Below are 20,296 nucleotides of genomic sequence, written 5' to 3' on the forward strand. Positions count from 1 at the left end.
TGTTTGAGTGCTTATGTATGCTATTGTTTGTTTGCGATAGAATTCCCGGAGTGCGGAGCGTGCTACTATGAGTCTCTAGGATTTGCAGATTGTCAGCAAGGCAAGTAACACTTTGATCATACCCCTTTATTACCCAGTTTTTATGCATTAGTTACAATCCTCAAACATTGCATGATTAGGATGTGATTAACATGTGTGTATTGGGAAGTAGATGATGAGGTAGAACCTATTGTCCTTTTTATTATCAAACCCCTGGGAGTTACTTCTACGTTATGCTTATACTGTTATGCTATGCTCGTAGACATGGTTTGGTTTGGGTGTATCCATGACAGATGTGAGATTGTTAAATTTAATGGTTAACTGAAGGTGGCTACTTAAATACACATCTGGGTGGATTGGTTGCGGGCACCTGGGGATATACCAGTGATGTCTTTTGGTTCGCCACCCAGGCTCAAAGGGATCGTATGATTATTTATGCTAGAAACTTCCATGTGCAGCCACAAACTATTATGGGCTCTAGCATAGTTGAGTATGTTGCATGACCTCTTTCAGTGGCAGGCTAGCAGATGTAGGGGATTGTAATGCCCACGATGCGGGTATATCTCTCACATGTCGAGGCTTGACTTAGAGGCATAACCGCATTGTAGGTTTTGTCGCAAGAAGGGTCATCTTCACACAATCCCATGTAATGAACAAGAATGGGATAAAGAGAGTTGGCTTACAATCGCCACTTCCCACAACACATAAATAAATTCATACATCATTCAAATTACACTCATAGACCGACTACGGTCAAATCCAAATGAAAAGAAGATAACCCCAAATGCTAGATCCCCGATCGTCCCAACTGGGCTCCACTACTGATCATCCGGAAACGAAACATAGTAACGACCAAAGTCCTCGTCGAACTCCCACTTGAGCTCGGTTGCATTGCTTGCACTGGTATCCTCGGCACCTGCAACTGTTTTGGTAGAATCTGTGAGTCACGAGGACTCAGCAATCTCACACCCGTGAGATCTAGACTATTTAAGCTCATGGGCAGGAAAGGGGTAAGGTGGTGGAGCTGCAGCAAGCACTAAGCTTATATGGTGGCTAACATACGCAAGTAAGAGCGAGAAGAGAAGCAACGCATCGGTCGACAATCTAGAAGTGATCAAGAAGTGATCCTGAAACTACTTACGTTCATACAAAACCCAAACCATGTTCACTTTCCGGACTCCGCCGAAAAGAGACCATCACAGCTACACACGCGGTTGATGCATTTTAATTAAGTCAAGTGTCAAGTTCTCTACAATCGGAGATTAACAAATTCCCATCTGCCACATAACCGCGGGCACGGCTCTCGAAAGTTTATACCCTGCAGGGGTGTCCCAAATTAGCCCATCACAAGCTCTCATGGTCAACGAAGGATATTCCTGCTCCCGGGAAGACCCGACCAGTCTCGGAATCCCGGTTACAAGACATTTCGACAATGGTAAAACAAGACCAGCAAGACCACCCGACTGTGCCGACAAATCCCGATAGGAGCTGCACATATCTCGTTCTCACAGCACAATGGATGAGCAATCCGTACAACTAAAACCAGACCTCAAGTTTCCCAGAGGGGGCGCTGCAAAGGACTCTAGTTTGGACCAACACTCAGAGGAGCACTGGCCCGGGGGGGTAAATAAAGATGACCCTCGGGCTCGCGAAAACCCAAGGGAAAAAGGCTTAGGTGGCAAATGGTAAAACCAAGGTTGGGCCTTGCTGGAGGAGTTTTATTCAAAGCAAACTGTCAAGGGGGTCCCATAAATCACCCAACCGCATAAGGAACGCAAAATCAAGGAACATAACACTGGTATGACGGAAACTAGGGCGGCAAGAGTGGAACAAAACACCAGGCATAAGGCCGAGTCTTCCACCCTTTACCAAGTATATAGGTGAATTAATTAAAATAAGAGATATTGTGATATCCCAAAATATCCATGTTCCAACCAGGAACAAACTTCATCTTCACCTACAACTAGCAACCCTATAAGAGGGGCTGAGCAAAAGCGGTAACATAGCCAAACAACGGTTTGCTAGGAAAGGTGAGTTAGAGGCTTGACATGGCAATATGGAAGGCATGATAACCAAGTGGTAGGTAGCGCAACCATAGCGATAGAGCGAACAACTTGCAAAGCAAAGATAGAAGTGATATCGAGGGTATGGTCATCTTGCCTGCAAAGTTCTCAGAGTTGTCGAAAGCTTGATCCTTGTTAGCGTACTCAACAGGTTCCTCGTTCACGTACTCGTCTCCCGGATCTACCCAAGGCAAGAACACAAGCAATGGAACAACAATCAATCACGGTGCAATGCACAAGCACCATTATGCAATACTTGGAATGATATGCAAGATATGATATGCAATGCATAAGCGTGCTCCGGAAGGGAAAGAATGATCAAGGCATCAACTTGGCAAACCAAGTATGCCGCTGGAAAGATGAGGTGATTTCGGTTGAAATCGATACAAGGATCATTGGAAACGGATGCACGGTTTGCAAATGGCAAGCAAAACAAGAATGACACTATTCTGCGATTAACAGCACAATGCTACATAGCATGCAACAAGAAACTAAGCTATTGTACTCCAACATAGCGACGAAGCATATGGCAGTGATGTACACACGATGCTTGACAAAACATGAACACTGAGCTATGGCTAAATCACACAAGAGCAGGTTCAAACAAGCCTGGCAAAAGTGCAAAAGGCATCAGCTTCACAGACTTAGTGAAAATACTAACATGCCAGAAAATACATCAGGAAGCCATGTTTAGAGCAAGCAAACAACATTCTACAGGAACATATCATAGCAAATCAAGGCATGGCATGAATATAATAAATGCATAGAACAAAAGTTCCTTACTGAACATGAGCCAAAAAGTCACAGAAGATATGATGGCACCCATGTAAACATAGCAAGTTTTATTAACAGTTTCAGCCTTAGCAGAAAAACAGAGCATATCATAAACAAATTTATGATAACAACTTTGCGAGCTCGAATCACTCATCACAAAGCATTTCATGACAAAAAACATACTAACAGCAAGATGACATGTTCATGAAGCAAACCATGGCAAGAGCAAGTTCATAGGATGCATGTATCATTAGCAACAACCATGGCAATATGGATTAACATGTTAACATTCTGCCAGAAACATTTTATAGCAAAAGTAAAGCAAGAACAAGACATGCTAGGGCACTCCATAATTGCAAACAGGGGCATGGATGGATAGAGCATAACAATATGTTCAAAACATCCTTACTGAAGTATCCCAAAACAAGCATGGATATCACTGTAGCATCACATGGCATCAAAATAACAGCAGAACAGGGACTGAAATCAGCAACATCATGAAGCCTAGTTTGCATGCTTGTGCTAGCCACCACATTTATCACATAAATTCAAGACTAGCACCCCTATAAAGATGGCATGTCATAGTTCAAAACACATGTAGAGCTCATGCTCATAGGATGCACACACAAAATGCAATGAAAAAGACAAATCACCAAATTCTGTTAACAGACAGTAGTTAACATCATATAGCACTCTTGCAACGATTATTAAGGCATCAAGATGAACACAAACAAGCATGGCACAATGGAACAAAATTAAGAGCATCTCATGATGAACATTTTGACATATTTTATGCACAAATCGGAGCATCGAGCATGAAGTTATGACATGACAAACATGGGTACATAATGCAAAAATTACAGGACAGTGAAAACGAGGTCAACCTTCTAGGGTTTCGGCATGGTTCTCGATGCGGTTGGATCTCGCCGGAGTAGTTCGCCGGAGGGGAAGCACACGGTGGCCGGATCTCGGGGACTCACCGGATCTTGCGGGCAGCGGGGCTGGGCACGGCCTGGTCGGGGCGCGAGGCGCGGCCGGGCGGTGGTGGTCGTCGGCGCGGGGCGGCAAGGCGGCCGGCGGTAGGAGGCGCGGAGGCAAGGTGAGGCGGCGGTGCGGGGTCGGGCCGAGGCGGTGCCGGCGGGAGGCAGAGAGGCGTGCAGGAGACGGAGCAGGCCGCGGTCGGGCCGAGCGGGCCCGCACGGTCGACGGCGAAGTGGGGCGCGGCCTGGGTGACGTGGCGGCTCCCTAGTGGCTGCGAGCGGTGAGGGGGCGACGTGGCGAAGCCTGATTGGCCGAGCGACGTGGAGGCTGGCGGCGGACATGTCCGTCGGCGGGGGAGTTGTGTCCGGCGGTGCGGAGGGAAGAAGGTTAGGGCTTGGACTGCGAGGGGGGGTGTTTATATAGGTAGAGGGAGCTAGGAGAGTCCAAATGAGGAGCGGTTTTCGCCCACACGATCGTGATCCAACGACGGAGAGCATGGAGGGGCTTTAGATGGGTTATTGGGCTGTTTTAGAGGGGTGTTGGACTGCAACACATGAGAGGCCTTTGTGATTACCCGGTTAACCGTTGGAGAATCAAACGGCCTCCAAATGGAACGAAACTTGACAAGTGGTCTACCGGTGGTGTACCAAGGCCACTTGGCAAACCTCGGTCCATTCCGAGAACGTTCTTCTCCCGCTCACGAAAAAAGACAAGAAGGGTGCGACGGGTGCATGTGGGAGTGTCGAATTGCGAAACGGACAACAGGGAAAATGCTCGGATGCATGAGACGAACACGTATGCAAATGAGATGCACATGATGACATGATATGAAATGCATGTCATGACAAAAATGCAAAATGAAAGACAAAAACCCAACCACGGAGGGAATACCATAACACATAGCTGAAAATGGCAAGAGTTGGAGTTACAAATATGGAAAGTCACATTCGGGGTGTTACATGGATGTAGGTTGGTATTGTCTACCCAGAGTAAAGAGTTAGTGTTTCTGAAAGACTGTGTCTCGGTCATCCGTTTCTCAAACACCATGTAGTGCGAGAAATCCAATGGAGGACATCGAGTCTTGTGGGGAAAAGTGCACAAACCTCTATAGAGTGTACAAACTAATCATGGTTAGCCGTGTCCCCGGTTATGGACATCTTGAGTATCTGGTTCTTGGATTATCATCTTGATCTCATCACTCTAAACTAATTTGTTGGGTTATTAATTACTTTTTAATTGGGATTGAGATGGGGGTACCATTCTCAATATTTATCAACTACCATGATAGTTAAACAAAATATATTCCTTTGTTGTAGGGGAAAATTGGCTTTTCGCAAAACATTATAACCATAGAGCCTCCACCATCCATATTTGCATGTAGTGATAGCATTTACCTGCTCATTGCTCTACCGTGTTATATTGCCAGCATATTCCATGTGCTGACCCATTTCGGGCGGCAACATATCATGTTGCAGACTTTTCAGACGAAGAGTAAGGTGCGCTAGGTCGTTGTCGTGCACTCAGCTATGCCGTTGGAGTTGATGGACTCACTTTATCTTCCAAGCCTTCTGTTGTTATCTTATTTAGATGGACTTAAGCCATATTATTGTAATAAGTTCTCTTTTGAGACATTCGATGTAATAAGTGTGTGATTGCACTCTGTTATAAATCCTTCAAGTATTGTGTGTGTCAGCATTATCGGTCCAGGGATGACACTTATACACAGAGATTTGACTGTTTGAGGTCGGATCGCTACAGTTTTGTCGATCCTAAAGGTGCTGACAAAGTGTGCAAGCTCTAGCGATCCATTTATGGACCTGTGCAAGCCTCTCAGAGTTGGAATATACGCTTTGATGAGGTGATCAAAGCATATGGTTTTATACTGACTTTTGGAGAAGCCTGTATTTGCAAGAAAGTAAGTGGGAGCTCTGTAGCATTTCTAATATTATATGTGGATGACATATTGTTGATCGGAAATGGTGTAGAATTTTCTTGAAAGCATAAAGGAGTGTTTGAAAGGAGTGTTTGAAAGGAGTTTTTCAAAGAAAGACCTCGATGAAGTTGCTTACTTATTGGGCATCAAGATCTATAGAGATAGATCAAGACGCTTGATAAAAAATTCAATGAGTACATATATACCTTGACAAGATTTTCAAGTAGTTCAAAATGGAATAGTTAAAGAAGGAGTTCTTGCTTTTGTTGCAAGGTATTAAGTTGAGTAAGACTCAAAACCCGACTACGGCAGAAAATAGAAAGAGAATGAAAGCCATTCCCTATGCCTCGGCCATATGTTCTATGATGTATACTAGACCTATTGTGTACCTTGCCATGAGTTTGGCAAGGGGGTACAATAGTGATCCAGGAGTGTATCATTGGACAATGGTCAAAGTTATCCTTAGAGGACAAAGGAAATATTTCTTGGTTATGGAGGTGATAAAGAGGTCATCGTAAAGAGTTGCGTCGATGCAAGCTTTGACACCCATCCAGATGACTCTGAGTATTGATCTGGATACATATTGAAAGTGGGAGCAATTAGCTAGAATAGCCCCATGCAGATCATTGTAGACATAGAAATTTGCAAAATACATACGGATCTGAATGTGTCAGACCCGTTGACTAAACTTCTCTCACAAGCAAAACATGATCACACCTTACTACTCTTTGGGTGTTAATCACATAGCGATGTGAACTAGATTATTGACACTAGTAAACCCTTTGGGTGTTGGTCACATGGCTATGTGAACTATGGGTGTTAATCACATAAAGATGTGAATTATTGGTGTCAAAATCACATGGCGATGTGAACTAAATTATTGACTCTAGTGCAAGTGGGAGACTGAAGGAAATATGCCCTAGAGGCAATAATAAAGTTATTATATTATATTCCCTTATATCATGATAAATGTTTATTATTCATGCTAGAATTGTATTAACCGGAAACTTGATACATGTGTGGATACATAGACAAAACATAGTGTCCCTAGTAACCCTCTACTAGACTAGCTTGTTAATTGAAGATGGTTAAGTTTCCTAACCATAGACATGTGTTGTCATTTGATGAACGGGATCACATCTTTAGGAGAATGATGTGATGGACAAGACCCATCTGTTAGCTTAGCATAATGGTTGTTAAGTTTGGTTGCTATTGCTTTCTTCATGACTTATACATGTTCCTTTCACTATGAGATTATGCAACTCGCGAATACCGAAGGAATACCTTGTGTGCTATCAAATGTCACAACGTAAATGGGTGATTATAAAGATGCTCTACAGGTATCTTTGAAGGTGTTTTGTTGGGTTGGCATAGATCGAGATTAGGAAAAAGATTTGTCACTCCGAGTATCGGAGAGGTATGTCTGGGCCCTCTCGGTAATGCACATCATGATAAGCCTTGCAAGCAATGTGACTAATGATATAGTTGCGGGATGATGCATTACGGAAAGAGTAAAGAGAGTTGCCAGTAACGAGATTGAACTAGGTATGTGGATACCGACGATCGAATCTCGGGCAAGTAACATATCGATGACAAAGGGAATAACGTATGTTGTCATAACGGTTCGACCGATAAAGATCTTCGTAGAATATGTGGGAACCAATATGAGCATCCAGGTTCCTCTATTGGTTATTGACCGGAGAGGTGTCTCGGTCATGTCTACATAGTTCTCGAACCCGTAGGGTCCGCACGCTTAACGTTCGATGATGATTTGTATTATGAGTTATGTGTTTTGGTGACCGAAGATTGTTTGGAATCCCGGATGAGATCACAGACATGATGAGGAGTCTCGAAATGGTCGAGAGGTAAATATTGATATATTGGATGATAGTATTCGGACACCAGAATGGTTCCGGAGTGTTTCGGGTATTTAATCGAGTACCGGGAGGTTACCGGAACCCCCCGAGGGAAGTAATGGGCCACATGGGCTATAGGGGAGAGGCAACACATCCCACAAGGGGGTGCCCCCCCCATGGGGAGTCTGAATTGGTCAAGGGGAGGGGCGTGGCCCTCCTTTCCTTCTCCCTCTCCCTCTCCTTCCCCCTTCCCCCTTCGATAGAAGAAAGGGGGCGAATAGGACTAGGAGTCCAAGTGGGTTTCCCCCCACTTGGCGCGCCCCCTAGGCCGGCCTCCTTCCCTCTCCCTCCTTTATATACGGGGGCAGGGGGCACCTCTAAGGACATCAATTGTTTCTTAGCCATGTGTGGTGCCCCCTCCAACGTTTACTCCTCCAGTCATATTGTCATAGTGCTTAGGCGAAGCCCTGCGTGGACCACTTCACCATCACCGTCATCACGCCGTCATGCTGACGAAACTCTGCCTCGACACTTTGTTGGATCAAAAGTTCGAGGGACGTCATCGAGCTGAACATGTGCTGAACTCGAAGGTGACGTACGTTCGGTACTTGATCAGTTGAATCGCCGAGACGTTCGACTACATCAACCACGTTAAACTAACGCTTCCGCTTTCAGTCTACGAGGGTACGTGGACACACTCTCCCATTCTCGTTGCTATGCATCTCCTAGATAGATCTTGTATGATCGTAGGAATTTTTTTGAAATTGCATGCTATGTTTCCCAACACTCCCTCTGGCCCTTGGCCTCCATGGTGATGATGGTCCCCTTCGGGATTCTCCTCCATGGCCTTCGATGATGATGCCCCCCTCCGGCAGGGTGCCAGAGAGGGCCTAGATTGATTTTTCTTGGCTACAGAGGCTTGCAGCGGCGGAACTCCCTACCTAGGTTTCTTTTCGGGGGTTTTGGTATTTATAGGAATTTTTGGCATTGGTCTCACGTCAAGGGGGTCCACGAGGCAGCGACAAGCCAGGGGGGCGCACCCTCCACCCTTGCCACTTCCTCATGAAGCCTCTGGCCCAACTCTTGTGCTTCGGAGTTCTCTTTTGATGCATAAAAAATCACCATAAATTTTCAGCCCATTCCGAGAACTTTTATTTCTGCACAAAAAACGACACCACGGTAGTTCTGCTGAAAATAGCGTTAGTCTGGGTTAGTTCTAATCAAATCATACCAAAACCATATAAAATTGTTGTAAACATGGCATGAATACTTCATAAATCATAATACGTCGGAGACATATCAATCATCTACTTATTAATTCCCAATGCCTTCCCCTAGGCCCAAATCATGGTGAAGTATTATGTAGTCAATGTTCACATAACACCACTAGAGGAAAGATAACATACATCTCATAAAAATATCGAATGGATACCAAATTCATATGATTACTTATAACAAAACTTCTCCCATGTCCTTAGGAACAAACGTAACTACTCAGAAAGGATGTTCATGTTCAAGATCAGAGGGGTATTGAATATCATTAAGGATCTGAACATATGATCTTCGACCGAATAAACCGACTAGCATCAACTACAAGGAATAATCAACACTACTAGCAACCCACAGGTACCAATCTTAGGTTTCGAGACAAAGATCGGATACAAGAGATGAACTAGGGTTTGAGAGGAGATGGTGCTGGTGAATATGTTGATGGAGATTGACCCCCTCCCGATGAGAGGATCGTTGGTGATGGTGATGGCTTCGATTTCCCCCTCCGGGAGGGAAGTTTCCCCGGCATAACAGCTTTGCCGGAGCCCTAGATTGCTTCTGCCCAGGTTCCGCCTTGAGACGGCGGCGCTTCGTCCTGAAAGCTTCCTTGTGATTTTTCCAGGTCAAAAGCCACCATATAGCAGAAGATGTGCACCAGAGACCTGCCGGGGGCCCACAAGCCCTAGGGGGGCGCCCCCGAGATTGTGGCCACCTGGTGGGTCCCCCTCTAGTATTTCTTCACCCAATATTTTTTATATGTTCCAAAATAAATCTCTGTAAACTTTCAGGACTTTTGGAGTTGTGCAGAATAGGTCTCTCAGATTTGCTCCTTTCTCGTCCAGAATTCCAGTTGCCGGCATTCTCCCTCTTCATGTAAATCTTGTAAAATAAAAGAGAAAAGGCATAAGTATTGTACCATAATATGTAATAACAGCCCATAATGCAATAAATATCAATATAAAAGCATGATGCAAAATGGACATATCAAGACCAGACTACGAAGAACTTCACTATGTTGAGGCCATGACGTTGTTGTCCCTCTGCGAAGAAAGGATGGAGCTTGAAAATGCAGATCAAGAATATTCTTCAGAAGGTGAAGGAGATTTTTTTTTCACTATGGTAGCTCACAAGCACAAGAAGATGTTGAAAATCAACATAGCATCACCACAAAACTTGAAATGCTCACAGAAATGTTAAGTGATCTCAGAAGACAAAATCTGTGCCTCACTAATGATGACGAATTTGACTTGCTTGAATCTTCAAGAAGGCTACCTCCAAAAGAAATGAAGTGCTTCAAGTGCAAACAGTTCGGTCACCTTATAGCTGATTGCCTGTGCCGGGAAAGACCAAGCAACAAATGGAAATATCTTCATTGCAATGGACTCACTCGAATGCATCATCATACTAAGCTCCCAAAGAAAACTAAATCTCCATCATCATCCTCTTTGACGAGACCAGTCACAGACGTACAAGCCAAAGCTACTATCGATTCCAACATGAAGAAAATCTCTTAGCTGAATAGAGTCTATACTGAAATGAGAATTGATTCCGAAGATGATACATCCGATTCAGATTTAGATTCAGATGATGAAGAGCTTCAAGAAGGATCGTAAGAAGCAATGCCTTCATTGCCTATGAATCATTAGACAACTCTCTCGAATCAGATACTGATGACGATGCTTCAAGTGATGACGAACCAATTGCATTCTGTCTCATGGCAAAATCCTCTAAGGATCAGGTATCAGCAAACACCAAAAATCCATGAATGGATATTCTCCTGAATACATTGCCTATGCTAAACTTCTTAAGATTGCAAAATCTCAACAAGATGAGCTTGAAATGCTTGAGAGAAATCTTAGAAGGATTTCTGGTCGAAGAGATGGAGAAGAATCAAAAGTTGATCGAAGAGCAAGATGTTTTTTCTTCAACTATTGAAGATCTTACCAATCAATATGATTCACTTTCAGTCGACTACGAGAGTTATCAGATGAACTCCTTAACAGGAATCAGAACTCGTTTTATTAAAAGAGTCTCATAACAAGCTGGCATTAGAAAAAGCTTCTCTCTTCACCAAGCAATCTGTTCTACTTCCTGATGATTTTTTGCCTCCTTGTTAAAAATGCCTAAAACGGAGCAATGATGATTCACATGCTAAAACTTCTAATGCTAACATTGAGAATATAGCAACCGCTGTGAATGATAGCTCTAATCCCTCTCCCAAGGATTTGTTGCTATTTCTGATGAAAATTGCGGATTAAAGAACTTGCTTGAGACAGGAATGCTAAAGAGCCTCAAAGGGCATCAAACTCTGTGTGATGTGCTCAAGAAGTCAATACTGCACAAAAATACTCGAAAGGAAGGATTGGGTTTCGAAAGGAAACTCAACATTGATAGAACTTATTGGACTCCAGAGCAATATCCTCGAACGAGTTGGGTTCTTGCTAAAAGCAAAACACTCGAACCCGCAACTATGTCAGAATATGATTCTTCCATTCCTGCCATTTCTGATGAGTCTGATGACTTGAATTACAAATTGTTCAAACAATAGAATGGTAAGTTTCCGCTTGATATATTGGGACTAACTGCAGTTCTGGTTCACCCAAGAAGCAAATATGGGTGAATAAATGCGTCATTGAAAATATGGCTGTCACTGCTAACTTGAACATACAGAGTAATTCTCTTCAAGAAAATAGTTATCATTCGCAGAATGGTTCAGGAAAATTCTAGAATGGGTATCGATCAAACCTTCGATAGAAGGAGTACATGTGTACCTATTCAAATCATTATACTCATATCTCTGTAAATAACTTCAATGGTTATTCATATGATTACTATTGAAGTGCACATGTGTCTCACAGATCTCACCGAAAGAATGCTGCTGCTCAGACGAAGAAAATGAGATCCTTGTTGCCCACGCAAGTGTGGGTTGTGAAAAAGAACTAACCCCTTCTTGCAGATGTTATCTCCGGGATTTTCATCGTCCATCTATTATCCTGAGATCTATTGTTGTTGCTATTCATTGTGTTTTCTTTCGTATTTCTGTTTGATTGTGTTTGTGTTCTGTCCGTATGTTAACCCACTCAGAGCTCTTTGTTTTTTTTTCTTCATTTGGCTGAGTGTTTTGATGCGGACCCTGCTCTTTGTGGTCCAATCCTTGTTATTCGTCATAAACATGCAACTTGATCTGAAGAAGATTTCAATCCGGCATCCTTGGTCACGAATGAAATCAACTTCGAACATTTATATGTTTTGGCGCTTGCCCTTCTTCAAACTCTTCGGCCTTCCGTTCAGTTACCGAGATTTTCGCAGGAAATGGCTGACACATGGCCATGATCCCACGATTGTGATCTCATCCGTTGAGTGTGGAGTGTCTCGTGCTTTTCGACCGTAGATCTCGGAGGAAGCGGTTTCACCTTCGGGCTACATAAATACCCCTCCAGGCGTCCTCTTCCTTTGTTCTCCCTCGGTTCATCCGCAAACCCTCTCTCTTGCTCTCTGCCTGAGCCCGAGCTCGAAGCAGCGCCGTCGTTGCGCCTCACCGTGCAACTCCGGTGAAGCCTCGCCGTCATTGGTTGCACTAGTGCGGTACTTCTTCTTCTCTGCCTTGTCGTAGTTGATCTTTGCTGCCAAGTTAGGGCGCACAGATCTGGAGTCAGCCCTGTCTTTCCTCTGTTCTAGGGCTGTTCTTACCGGCGCGATTTCTCGTTATTTATTTTCCTTGCGGTAGATCTTTAGGGCTTCTCTTAGTTGTAACTAGTGTGGTTTGTAGTTTTACCTCATGCTAGTTATCCTGGATCTAGGGTTCTTGTGTATTTATTCGAAATATTAGATAGGTTGTCACTTTGCCTTAGGGCATGTTGTAGATCTGTAGATGATATCTTGCATATATATACATACCATGGATTCCTTTGCTGCTTCCAAAAATCTTGTTGTTTTCAGTCAAAATGCTTCTGTGCATGTTTGAAACCATTTCTTGTTTCCCCTCGCATTGTGTTGTTTTTCTCTCAGGATTGGTCATGGCTCACAGTTTGGAAAGAGCAGTCTGGGTCAGGAGAAGAAATGCCTCAGCAACCGCATGTGGCTGAAAGAGTAAAGCTGACTGGTGAAAGAAAAGCACCTAAGCCACCAGAGATTCTGAAGAAGAAGTTTGAATCTGAATCAGACGAGGAGGAAGATGATATTGCCTTGGCTCACAGTCAATTTTTAAATTTAAATTTGAACAACTTTGCTTCGAAACACAAATTTGCTTATAACTTTTAATTTAAAATAGGTTTTTAATTAATTCTTTTTGCTACTGTTTTGTATTAGTTTTGTTTATCCAGAGAAACAATTAATATATTTTTTGATAAAAGTTTAGATCAGTTTCAAAACAAAACCCTATTAGGCTTGTTTTTAATAAAGAGAAATTATTTTATTTTGTTTTAAACTAATTCTTTTTGCCACTTTAATTTAATTACACTAAAGTTTCTGCTAGCTAACAGAAACAAGATTTTATAAATCATTAAAATTGTTTTAGTTCAGTATTAAGTTGTATCTTGTTTAGGTCATAACTTAAGTTTTATAAAAGCTTTTAAGTTGATTCCTTTTTCTAATGAAAGTTTTACTTAAATATTTTCTAATAAACTATTTTTTTATATTTTAATTTTAATTTTCATATTTACATCATAGAGTTATGTCTGTTCTTGCTTGATTGAACTTGAGTTTTCTTCCAGTCTTTATAAAGTCTCTTTAACTTTTATTTGGATTTCTTTGTTGTTTTCACCATAGTGTTACTTGTTGATTTCTATTGATTGTTAGTGATTGCTTTTGTTACTTTTGGAGGTTGAGGATTCTAGGTTGTAGGAGTTCTTCGGTGAGGAATCGGTTGTTGTGATTCACCCTAGAAAGATTGTGAAGGTTTGGAGGCCACCTCAAGGTCTACCACTACTGATTGAGAATCATCTTCATGGTTATATATCAAGGAAAATATGGTGAGCCTTCGTGGTGTTGATGTGCCTTCATGTTAACACCCACGCCTCCAACGGTGACTAGCTTCCCTAAAAAGAAGTGAACATCGGGATACATCCTTGTCTCCGGACTTTTGGTTATCCCTAATCCTAACTCCTTACTTGTGGTTTATTTGTCTCTGTGTCTTAGTTATACCATATTGTGTTTGCTTGTCTCTATATTACTCCCTTCGTATACGACGTTAAAAGTCATATATTTAGGAACAGAGGGAGTAGTTGTTGTTGATTACATTGCTAGCACTAGAATCACCTTTGCAATTTTTACTAGCTTTTATATTTCGTACTATTGCCTAAAATTGTTGAGTACTCCCTCTGTGCTTATATTTTCTTTTCTTTGCATATCACTATCTGATTTTAATCTTGTGGCTGCCAAGAACAAGGGGAGTGACAACCCCCTTGTCTTTTTTGGATGCAAGAAAATGTTTTGTTTGTGTGCAGGTGCTGTTAAAGTTGTTCATGTGTTGCTTCCTACTGGTATGATAACCATTGGTTCTTAACTTAGGGAAATACTATCTGCTACTTGCTTCACCCTTCCTCTTCGGGGACATCCAACAACTCCATCGCGAGTAGCAGTGACTCTGGTAGGATTTGGTTTGGTGAGTAGGAGGAGCACTTTGGGTTTGATATAGTGGGAACCTGTGAAAATGTGTCTGATGTTTTTGGAGTTTGATCTCTAAGAGCTTGAGCAATGAACTCATCTTCTCAACCTCATTCCCTTTTCATAGTATCAACATACCAATGGACTCAATGTGATCTTTGATCACTTAAATGTAAAAGGGATATTTTTGAGGCATGGACCAACAGTTGTCCTTAGCATTTTGAAGGGTATAATTTCACTTTCCAAGTTTTACCTAAAAGGAACTTTCCTGAAATAAACTTTGAGCGGGAATTAGTTCAACGATATATATGTTAACATGAATTGCCAAAACCACCCTGGGTATTAGATGCACTTTCGAAATTCCACAAAGTGATACATCAAGTCTTGAGCATTTCCACCTTGATCTTGTTAATTTTGGACATTTGGGGACTCCTGGTGGGTAGGAGTTCTTCGGTGAGGAATCCGTTGTTGTGATTGACCCCAGAAAGTTAGTGAAGGGTTGGAGGCCGCCTCGAGGGTCTACCACTAGTGATTGAGAATCACCTTCGTTGTGATATATCAACGATAATATGGTGAGCCTTCGTGGTATTGACGTGCCTTCATGTTAACATCCCTCCTCCAACGGTGACTAGCTTCCCTTCAAAAGTGTGAACATCGGGATGCATCCTCATCTCCGGACTTTCAGTTATCCCTAACCCTAACTCCTCACTTGTGGTTTATTTGTCTTCGTGTCTTAGTTATGTCATATTGTGTTTGCTTGCCTCTATGTTAGTTGTTGTTGATTACGTTGCTAGCACTAGAATCAACTTTGCAATTGTTACTCACTTTTATATTCCACACTATTGTCTAAAATTTCTAAGTAATAACTAAAATTTGTAACCGTACCTATTCACCCCCCCCCTTAGGTCCATCGCGACTGTTTTACTTGTGAATGATTACTTCCCCGCAATGACTACTACCCTGACGCAATCTCTTTGGCAACTTGACTACCAACACGAATGCATCTTCTTCCACCATGTTGTATGTGTTCTTATCCCTTGGCATAGGGAATGCTTTTAATCTTGTGACTGGCAAGACCAAGGAGAGTTACTACCCCCTTGCGTTTGTTGGATGCAAGCAATTGTGTTGTTTGTGTGCAAGTCCTGCTAAAGTTGTCGCGTGTTATCTCCTACTAGTTCAATAAACCTTGGTTCTTACTTTGGGGAAATCCAACAACTACATCACGATTAGCAGTGACTATGGTAGGATTTGGTTCCGTGAGTAGGACGAGCACTTGGGCTCTGATATAGTGGGAACCTGTGAATGTGTCCGATGTTTTTGCAGTTTGATCTCTAAGAGCTTGAACAATGAACTCATCTTCTCAACCTCATCCCCTCTTGATAGTATCAACATACCAATGGACTCAATGTGATATTTGATCACTTAAATGTAAAATGGAGATTCTTGATGCATGAACCAATAGGTGTCCCTTGCATTTTGAGGGGTCTAATTTCACTTTCCAAGTTGTACCTAAAATGAACTCTCCTGGAATAAACTTTGAACATGCATTGGTTCAAGGATATATATGTTGACATAAATTGCCAAAACCACCCAGGGCATTATATGTACTTTCAAAATTCCACCAAGTGATAGATCAAGTCTTGAGCATTTCCACATTGATCTTGTTAGGAGGTTGGGGACTCCTAGCAGGTAGGAGTTCTTCAGTGAGGAATCGATTGTTGTGATTCAACCTAGAATGTTTGTGAAGGTTTGGAGACCACCTCATGGTATACCACTAGTGATTGAGAATCACCTTCATGGTGATATATCAAGGATAATATGGTGAGCTTGCGTGGTGTTGACGTGCTTTCATGTTTACATCCACCCCTCCAACGGTGACTTGCTTCCCTTCAAAGAAGTGACATCGGGATACATTCTTGTCTCCGGACTTTCGGTTATCCCTAACCCTAACTCATTACTTGTGGTTTATTTGGCGTCGTGTCTTGGTTATATCATATTATATGGTTATCCCTAACTCTATATTAGTTGTTGTTGATTACATTGCTAGCACTAGAATCACCTTTGCAATTGTTACTCACTTTTATATTCCACACTATTGTCTAAAATTGCTAAGTACTCCCTCTGTAAACAAATATAAGAGCATTTAGCTCACTACTTTAGTGATCTAAACGCTCTTATATTTATTTACGGAGGGAGTACTAATTAAAATTTGTAACTGTAACTATTCACCCCCCTAGGTCCATCTCGATTATTTTAGCTGTGAACGATTACTTCCCCACAGCGACTACTACCATGACGCCAACGATATCTTTGGCTGCATGGCTACCGACGTGAACGCCTCTTCTTCCACCGCGTTTTATGTGTTCTTATCCCTTGGCATAGGGACTGCTTCTGCACTTTTGGTACTAGCAATTGATTTGGGCATGTTACCTTCATCATATATATACCCGACTACTTGTCTAGTATATGTTTAGTACTTTTATTCGTCCAATCACTATGTTTGTTATATTTATCATGATTTATCTACCACATTTCTAGATTAAATTTAATGAAAAATTGCTTAGATATTTAAAAGAGAAGAAGAAAGATAAAGGACACGTATTGCATCGGGCTTCCCAAAGGAACCATAAACATGATATATATATATGAGCGAATGTTTAGCATCCTCAAAAAGATGTGTAAAAGAAGGATGCCTACAGAAATTTTTACAATCCAAACGGCATCGTGCAAAAGTTATCTGTCCAGTCCTACGAAATTCTAGTTAAATCCCTTTATTCCAAATGTTTTTCTTAACAACTCATTCTGTCGTACTGAAATTCGCATGCACGCTACAACAGAGAGTAGGAACTCGCTATTACGAAAAGTAAATTGGCTCAACTTGATCATATTACCACGTCCTCCTTCAGCTACATTTATTATAGGTGACGGGCAATATGTGGTTCAGAATATCCATTCACAAGGTTTTTCTTTTAACATCGATAAAATGCTGTCCACTCGTTTGAGGATGCTTCCAATTAATAGTTATCTCTCGTAGGGCAGTGTAGGGCCTTCATCCAATCCTGGGCTACTTACATGGCCAAGATGGGCCTTGAAGTTCACACTAATAATTAATACAGTGGGTTGGGCTTGAGTGCTTGACCCAGTCCTCTTAGCCCAACTCAGTGGCAGTTTTAATTGTGTTGCTCAACATGCCGTAGTGATAAATATAAACACACCAGATAATCCAGGTTACAAAATAATATTCAAAACTAGCACTGCTACCAGATAATCCCGGCAACCGCTTCCGATCCAATCCAAGCTGTAGCAGCTACCCAGAAAACTAAAACCAGTACGCATTGGTTCATATGCAAGGGCCAGTCTTTGATTTGAAGAGTAAAATGCAAGCGCGGTCCTAATTCTTTCCCAAAAGTGTCGATTGGGTCCTAATTCTTTCAAAATGCACATCTGGGTCCTAATTCTTTCTAAGTTGTTCATCCGAGGTCCTAATTTCGTTTGACCGCCGCTGACCAGCTCGCGTGGCGCTTTGACCGCCGCCACGTCGACTCGAGGGCCCACGCGGGAGATTTCCCGCAGTTGGAGGTTGGGAATTTAAGCAGTTTGGCCCCTGGAGTTTATGCTTTCCTCATTCTCCGGTCCCTAGGTCTTCTGCTCGCTCTCTCCCTCTCTCTGGCGCCGCGCCGTCGCCGCCATGTCCGCCGCCGCTAGCTCGTCTGCAAGTGAAGAAGCAGAGCATTGTTGAGACTGTGGTGTATGCAGAAGCAATGCAGAAGATGAATGAGCTCATTTTTCTATGTAGGAGTATTCTCACCTTAAACCTGGGACTTCCTCTTATTCCACTGCTAAACCCAGGAGATTTAGGGCTTAGTACAGGAGGTAGCTCAGGTGTACCACTAACATGAATAGTATCAATTACACTGTCAAAGGCCATGTCTTTGTGATCAACAAACAATTGAAAGTACTGGAATTTTGGAACAACTGCTGTCATGTGCAAAGTGTCAGTGTCACAGTCCACAATTCGTAGTCCATCACCTAAATTCTTTCCAGGCAGTAACCAGTAAATAACATGCTTAGATTGGTCACTATATCCCAATTGATGCATAAAATTAGTGAGCCAGAGAGGAGACCATGTATCTACTTCGCAACCATCGAACAGAGCAACTTTCCCATCGGCATACATCTTCGATCGGCCAAATCCGCAGAAAAATCCAGCATAGTTGATTTCTACGGTAAAAACCTCCTCTTGTGGTCCTAGGTATCGAGGGATTCAGTCAAATACTACCATCGATTCGAGCTAAATCGGAATCCGCAGAAAAAGAGGATCGAGGGTTAGGGTTACGGGCACCACACTGACCGTATCGCAGAGGAGGATCTCCGGGTCGCCGATGCACGGGCGCCATCCTAGCGGCGCCGCCGCCGAACAAGCGCCTGCGATGGCCGCCTGCCTCTTCTCACCGGACCACCGCCGTCGATCTCCCCTGTTTCGCCAGAGCAGAGAGAGGTGGGGAAGAGGAGAGGAAAAGGACTACGGCTGTGAAGAGATTAGGGTTGGGGGGCTCTTTTGAAAAAATGCACGGCTGGTCGTTATCACACGTGGGCCCTCGAGTCGACGTGGCGGCGGTCAAAGCGCCACGCGAGCTGGTCAGCGGCGGTCAGACGAAATTAGGACCTCGGATGAACAACTTAGAAAGAATTAGGACCCAGATATGCAATCTGAAAGAATTAGGACCCGATCAACACTTTTGGGAAAGAATTAGGACCGCCCTTGCATTTTACTCTTGATTTGAATATAGGAGCCTGGCGAGTGCAACCCGGGCATGTGCATGCACCACAATAATTGCCACAGTTTATGCTTGTCACCAAGTGGTTCCAATAGGGAAACCATTTTATACACACACACACAACGAACTTTTTTATATACGTACTGCGCTTTGCAGGAGTCCTATCGCCCAAAGCAAACTCACCACCGCAACGGCAGCCATTGGCCTTTAACTAATCGTGTCCGTCCAGCGATTAGCGCATTGACATGGGGGACGACCTGCATTAGCGCCGGTCGTCAGTCCATGGCCGAGGCTGAACGTGGTTAAGCCAGTACTTTTAATCCATGGCGGAGGCGGCCATTGGACGAGCGAAAACCGGCGGAGAGAGGCCGCCACGTACCGGTGGTGACGGGCGGTGGACGAGGAGCGCCGGCGCCGCTGCCGGCCGGCCGGCCGGCAGGAGGAGTAGAATATTGGACGTGGCGGGCCGCGGCCATGTGAAACGAATACAGGTTAGCACAATTTTAATTAGTACGAGTATGGTATAGTGGTGGACTGGTGGTGTGCTGAGATAGTAGATGCTTATCACAGATGAAAAATCGCGAAATGGCCGGCCCACACCTTGTGATTGCAGTTTGTCCCGCCAGTATTGTATATATCCTACACTATTAAAGCCTTTCTCTCAGCAGAAAACCCGGCGGTTAGATTCTTTGTACTTTGGCAAAATGTCAAGACGATGCTTTTTCGCCCATCGATCAAGGTAACGTAACGCGCCAGAGCGTACATGCTACGCTGACCTTTCACACGGCCTATATGCGCGCGAGCGAAAACAGAGCCGGAACTAACAGAGTTCACATCCTTTCCCCCCGATTAATTGAAAAAAACTTTTCCTCTGCAACTCCCGGAGCGCCTCCATTGGCGATTAGGGTTTTGAGGGTGAACGGCGGCGGCGCGCGCTGATCTTCGGCGAGGCGCACAGGAGCGTAGCTCGGGGATGGTGGCGTCCTCGGGGCAGGGCAG

At 43.4% G+C, this 20,296-nt stretch overlaps 1 protein-coding gene across 1 annotated transcript in view; it reads right to left on the bottom strand.

Annotated features, from left to right (window-relative positions):
* Positions 1-19,773, bottom strand: part of LOC123079009 (uncharacterized) — an 84,610-nt gene extending 64,837 nt beyond the window's left edge. The window contains exons 1-2 of the mRNA XM_044501680.1: positions 19,677-19,773; positions 18,328-18,497 (exon numbers count right to left, since the gene is read on the bottom strand). Of these exons, the coding sequence (XP_044357615.1) occupies positions 18,328-18,497; positions 19,677-19,773 (267 nt within the window). The remainder of the gene's footprint in view (positions 1-18,327; positions 18,498-19,676) is intronic.
* Positions 19,774-20,296: the final 523 nt, after the last annotated feature.

The sequence above is a fragment of the Triticum aestivum genome, chromosome 1B, assembly GCF_018294505.1.
Source record: "Triticum aestivum cultivar Chinese Spring chromosome 1B, IWGSC CS RefSeq v2.1, whole genome shotgun sequence".
NCBI classification, from domain to species: domain Eukaryota; kingdom Viridiplantae; phylum Streptophyta; class Magnoliopsida; order Poales; family Poaceae; genus Triticum; species Triticum aestivum.